The sequence below is a fragment of the Ichthyophthirius multifiliis genome (genome assembly GCF_000220395.1).
Source record: "Ichthyophthirius multifiliis unplaced genomic scaffold scaff_1120509250567, whole genome shotgun sequence".
NCBI classification, from domain to species: domain Eukaryota; phylum Ciliophora; class Oligohymenophorea; order Hymenostomatida; genus Ichthyophthirius; species Ichthyophthirius multifiliis.
The window spans coordinates 1-4,487 of NW_004086626.1; the positions used below are offsets into that span (position 1 = coordinate 1).

Here is a 4,487-nt window from a genome sequence, read left to right on the forward strand (position 1 = left end):
TAGTGTCATAGAATTTAAAAGTATATTTATAATTAGACATAGAAGGTAAATAAATTGCATAAGAATCTATTATTGCTTTTACTTTTATGTATAAGGATTATCATTAACTAATGCTATATGGCCTGATCTATATACTTTACTTCCGATATAATTTATGCAATCCAAAGCAGGAAGAGGAGGAATTTTGGCATTAAGTTAATGAGTTTCTTTGCTCTTAATATAATATTGAGGAAAATCGGGGTAAATATTTTTTATTTCTTATTCTCTAGTGAATGGATTAGGATTTAAATAATATGATGTTTCTGGTATATTCTATATTTTATTCTTATTTTTATTTTTTTATGTATTTTACTTTTGTCTCTATTTAAGCTCTAAATATGAAAAATAATAATGCCATTAAAACTGGTAAAGCAACCTTTTTTATTTAATTAATTTTATATATATTAATTTAATTTTTATACTTCACAAAAAGATCCACACCAACTTCTTTTCCAAAGAATAAGATTTTTTCTCATTAATGCTTTATAATGACTCATTATTAATTTAATTATTTAATAATTATTTTATATTTATTTAATTTATAAAAATAATTGACAATAATATATATATTTTAAAATGATTAATCTACAGCTTTTTTATTTATTTTTAAATATGTAATTTATATAATTAAGATAGTAAAAATAAAAATATTTTTGTTTAAATATAAATTTATTTGTTTAAAAAATAAATGTATATAAAATTAAAAAATTAATATATTAGGTAAAAATTGGATTATTTTTCAAAATATTAAATATCATTAATATTATTTTATATTTCTATAAATAAATAAATAAAATTTATTACATATATTTAATTTAATTTAATTTAATTTAATTTAATTTTAAATTATGCTATATTATATTATTATTAATATACAAATAGATAAAATAAAGATTCCCAATATTTATTTTTATTTTAAATATTCAAATAAATGATGTATTTTTTCATTTATTTTTATATTAAGATATTAATTATCAGATATTAAATTAATAGAAAAATTATTATTACTAATTAATTTGATATTTTAAAGAAAAATATTTTCACTTATTTTTTATTTATGAAAATAAATAAGAAAATTTATGACAATTATTATTAAATATATTAATATATATTTAATAATAATTTTTTTTTTTATAAAATAAAATAAAATGATATTAATTAAAATAAATTTAAATAATATATAATAAAATAAATTTTAATTATTTTATCAATCGTTATATATTTTTTTTAAATTTGTTTATTTTTATTTTTTATTTAATCGTAAAAAAAAAATTATATTTTGTTTCTTTGTGATTTAAATTTTCTTAGAATAGAATATCATTCTTATAAGATCTATATATTTCCTATTTTTTATTTCAAATAGTTTAATAATATATTCTTTTCACAAATTAAGTATTAATATTCTTTAACTTTTTTCTAATTTTATTCATTAAAAATCTTTATATATTTAATAAAAAATTATATAATATTTTTTTTATTATAATCATAAAAATATTTTAAAAAAAAATCTATATTGAAAAATAATATAAAATTATAAAATTTATTATAAAGTATATAAATATACAATTAAATTAAAGAAAAATTTCATATATAAATGAATTAAATGAATTCTTTTATATTTATGAAAAATTTTTTTTTAGAAAAAAATCTTATTTTATAAAAGGATTATAAGTAAAATTATAGTAATTAATTATTTATATTAGAAAAATTTAAAAATAAATAAAAATCAAATAAATATAAAAAAATATATATATATGTAATTAAATAAAAGAAAAATTTTCATCAAATTTATTTACATATATATAAAAAAAAAAAAAAAATTATATATATTGTTATTTGAAAAATTTTATAAATAGTAAATTAAGGTTAAGTTTTTATAAATAAAAATTTTAAACTAAATAATAAAAAAAATAATAATAATAAATATATTAATAATTTCTAAAATCATAAAAAATAATATAAAAAAATTAAAAATAAATAAATAAATTAAATATATATATATAAAAAAAAATAATAAATATTTTAATATATGTATATTTATATATAATATATATATTTATATATTTTTATATTTATTTATTTATAATTTTTATTTTTATTTTTTGTATTATATCTTAAAAATCAAAAATATATTAAATAAGTTTTTAATTTTTAATTTTTTTATCTAATTTTTTGTTTAAATATTATAAAATTAAATTTTTTCTTAATCAATTTTTTATTAATAATTTTTTTTTTTATAAATATTTATTAAAAATTTTTAATTTTTTTTAAGAATAAATTAGTAATAATATATATTAATATCCTATATTATTTTAATTATAATCTTCTAAATTTTGTAATACCATTTATATTTTTTACATAATTAAAAATTTTTATTATGTTATTAATTTTTTTATAATTAATAAAATTCAAATATAAAACTAATACATTAAAATATTTTAAAATATTATCAATATTAGTGTTTTTTTAATAATTAAATATAAAAATTATCAAAGTATTCTAATAATAGAATTTATTTAATATTTTATTTATATAACTATTTCTTTACATATCTATATTTTTTTATTTTTTATTTTAAACTAATAACCAATTTTTTTCTTAGATTAAATTATATAATATATATAATCAAAAAAGAACAATAAAAAATATTTATTGAAGTTTTTATTAATTTAAAAAATAATAACATTTAATTAATTAATATTATTTAAAATAAAAAAAATGAGTAAAGTAATCGATAATTATATTCTTAAAGAAATAGTCGGAAGTGGATAATATGGCAAAGTATTTAAATCTACGCATTTAAAAACAGACTAAACATATGCAATAAAAGTTATAAAACTTGAAAAATTTAAAGCAGTTCCTTAATTACATTAATTTACTTTAAATGAAATTCAAACATTAACAAAAATAAATAACCCAAACGTTATTCGTTTCATAGAAATGTTAAGAAGTTAAAATAATGTATATTTAGTATACGAATTCTGCGAAGGTGGCACACTCGAAGACATTTTAAAACAGAAAAAAATTCTTTCTGAAAAAGAAGCCTTAGACATTTTTCAATAAATAATAAATGCTTTTAAATGTATGTTTAGGGAAAATATACTCCATAGAGATTTAAAGCCATCTAATATTTTACTCCATAATAATATAATAAAAGTTGCAGATTTTGGTTTTTGTAAAAGCCTTCTTTCTGCCACTGATCTTACTTAAACAATGGTCGGATCTCCTATATATATGGCCCCTGAGATTCTTAAAGGCTGTAATTATAATATTAAAGCCGATATATGGTCCATGGGAGTAGTTCTTTTCGAAATGCTATTCGGATATTGCCCATATGAAGATAAAACTATAGCACTTCTCATAAATTAAATTGATACTAAACCCCTTTTCATCCCTAAAAATATAAACAGCATTTCCATTTAATTAGAAGAGCTCCTTATTAAAATGCTCACAGTGGACCCTAATAAAAGAATCGAATGGACAACATTACTTAATCATCCTCTTTTTGACAAAAACAGTATCAATATTTTATCCTAAAATAATTTTCAAAATAATAATAATATACAAAGCGAAAAAACAAGCTGTACATAAAACCAAGAAAACTAAAAAGTAAATAATTAAGAAAGTCTAAATTTATATATTAAATATATGGTTTTTATGCGAAATAAAATCCTTTTTTAACTAAAAATACTAAGTGACATTCTTGAATAAAAAGACTGTCAAAACTGTCCCATTTTAAGCTTCTTATTTATGAAAAGCATAACAAATTAAATTAAATAATTGAAAAATTCGCTAAATATATATTTAAAAACTGATGAAGATATAAGTAATTATAATTCATTTTGTTAAATAATAAATAAGGAAATCGAATGCGTTTAGTCTTGCTTGAATTCTTTTCTGGAAGAAATCAATAAGGTTATATTTAATACTAATAATTCATTACTGAAAATAGAATAAAATAACATTCTTATAGATTTCGAATTTTTCAAAAATTCGGTTATTAGTTATGTCAAAAATAAATAAGATAACAATATCAATTTAGAGCATTTAAATGATGTCTTAAATTGCTTTTTGGTAGATACTTATTTCGATAATCTTTTCGATTAGAAATTTAATGAAAATTAAGTCTAGATTTAGTGTAAAAATATCCAATTTATGTAAGATTTGGTTAATTATAAATTAGATTTAGTCAAAAATTTTAATAAACCATTAGATAAAACATATATTTTTATATGAAATTATTATTATTTTTAGTTTTATAAAATTTTAAATTAAAATTAAACAAATTTGTTTCATATATACATTTTTTATATATATATATCTTATATTTTTTTACATAAACATTCAAAAAAATTTAAAATATAATAATTTTATTTCCTATGTTAATAAATATATTAAAAATTATCTTTTTTATAATTTATTATTATTTTAATTACAATTAAATAATA

The 4,487-nt window shown here is 14.6% G+C and overlaps 1 protein-coding gene across 1 annotated transcript, besides 12 other annotated features; it reads left to right on the forward strand. All coding sequences in view use genetic code 6, as the record gives it.

Moving 5' to 3' along the window:
• Positions 1 to 544: 544 nt before the first annotated feature.
• Positions 545 to 578: a microsatellite.
• Positions 579 to 678: 100 nt separating this feature from the next.
• Positions 679 to 721: a microsatellite.
• A 126-nt stretch (positions 722 to 847) lies between these two features.
• Positions 848 to 881: a microsatellite.
• A 291-nt stretch (positions 882 to 1,172) lies between these two features.
• Positions 1,173 to 1,235: a microsatellite.
• A 701-nt stretch (positions 1,236 to 1,936) lies between these two features.
• Positions 1,937 to 1,975: a microsatellite.
• A 10-nt stretch (positions 1,976 to 1,985) lies between these two features.
• Positions 1,986 to 2,059: a microsatellite.
• Positions 1,989 to 2,048: a microsatellite.
• Positions 1,995 to 2,060: a microsatellite.
• Positions 2,061 to 2,066: 6 nt separating this feature from the next.
• Positions 2,067 to 2,126: a microsatellite.
• Positions 2,072 to 2,138: a microsatellite.
• Positions 2,093 to 2,140: a microsatellite.
• Positions 2,141 to 2,233: 93 nt separating this feature from the next.
• Positions 2,234 to 2,298: a microsatellite.
• Positions 2,299 to 2,757: 459 nt separating this feature from the next.
• IMG5_082300 (protein kinase domain protein) lies at positions 2,758 to 4,214 on the forward strand (the record flags this gene model as incomplete). The annotated part of the gene is made up of 2 exons (XM_004036396.1): positions 2,758 to 3,556; positions 3,609 to 4,214. 2 exons carry the CDS (start codon positions 2,758 to 2,760, stop codon positions 3,791 to 3,793), a joined length of 984 nt encoding a protein of 327 aa, XP_004036444.1. The 3' UTR covers positions 3,794 to 4,214.
• Positions 4,215 to 4,487: the final 273 nt, after the last annotated feature.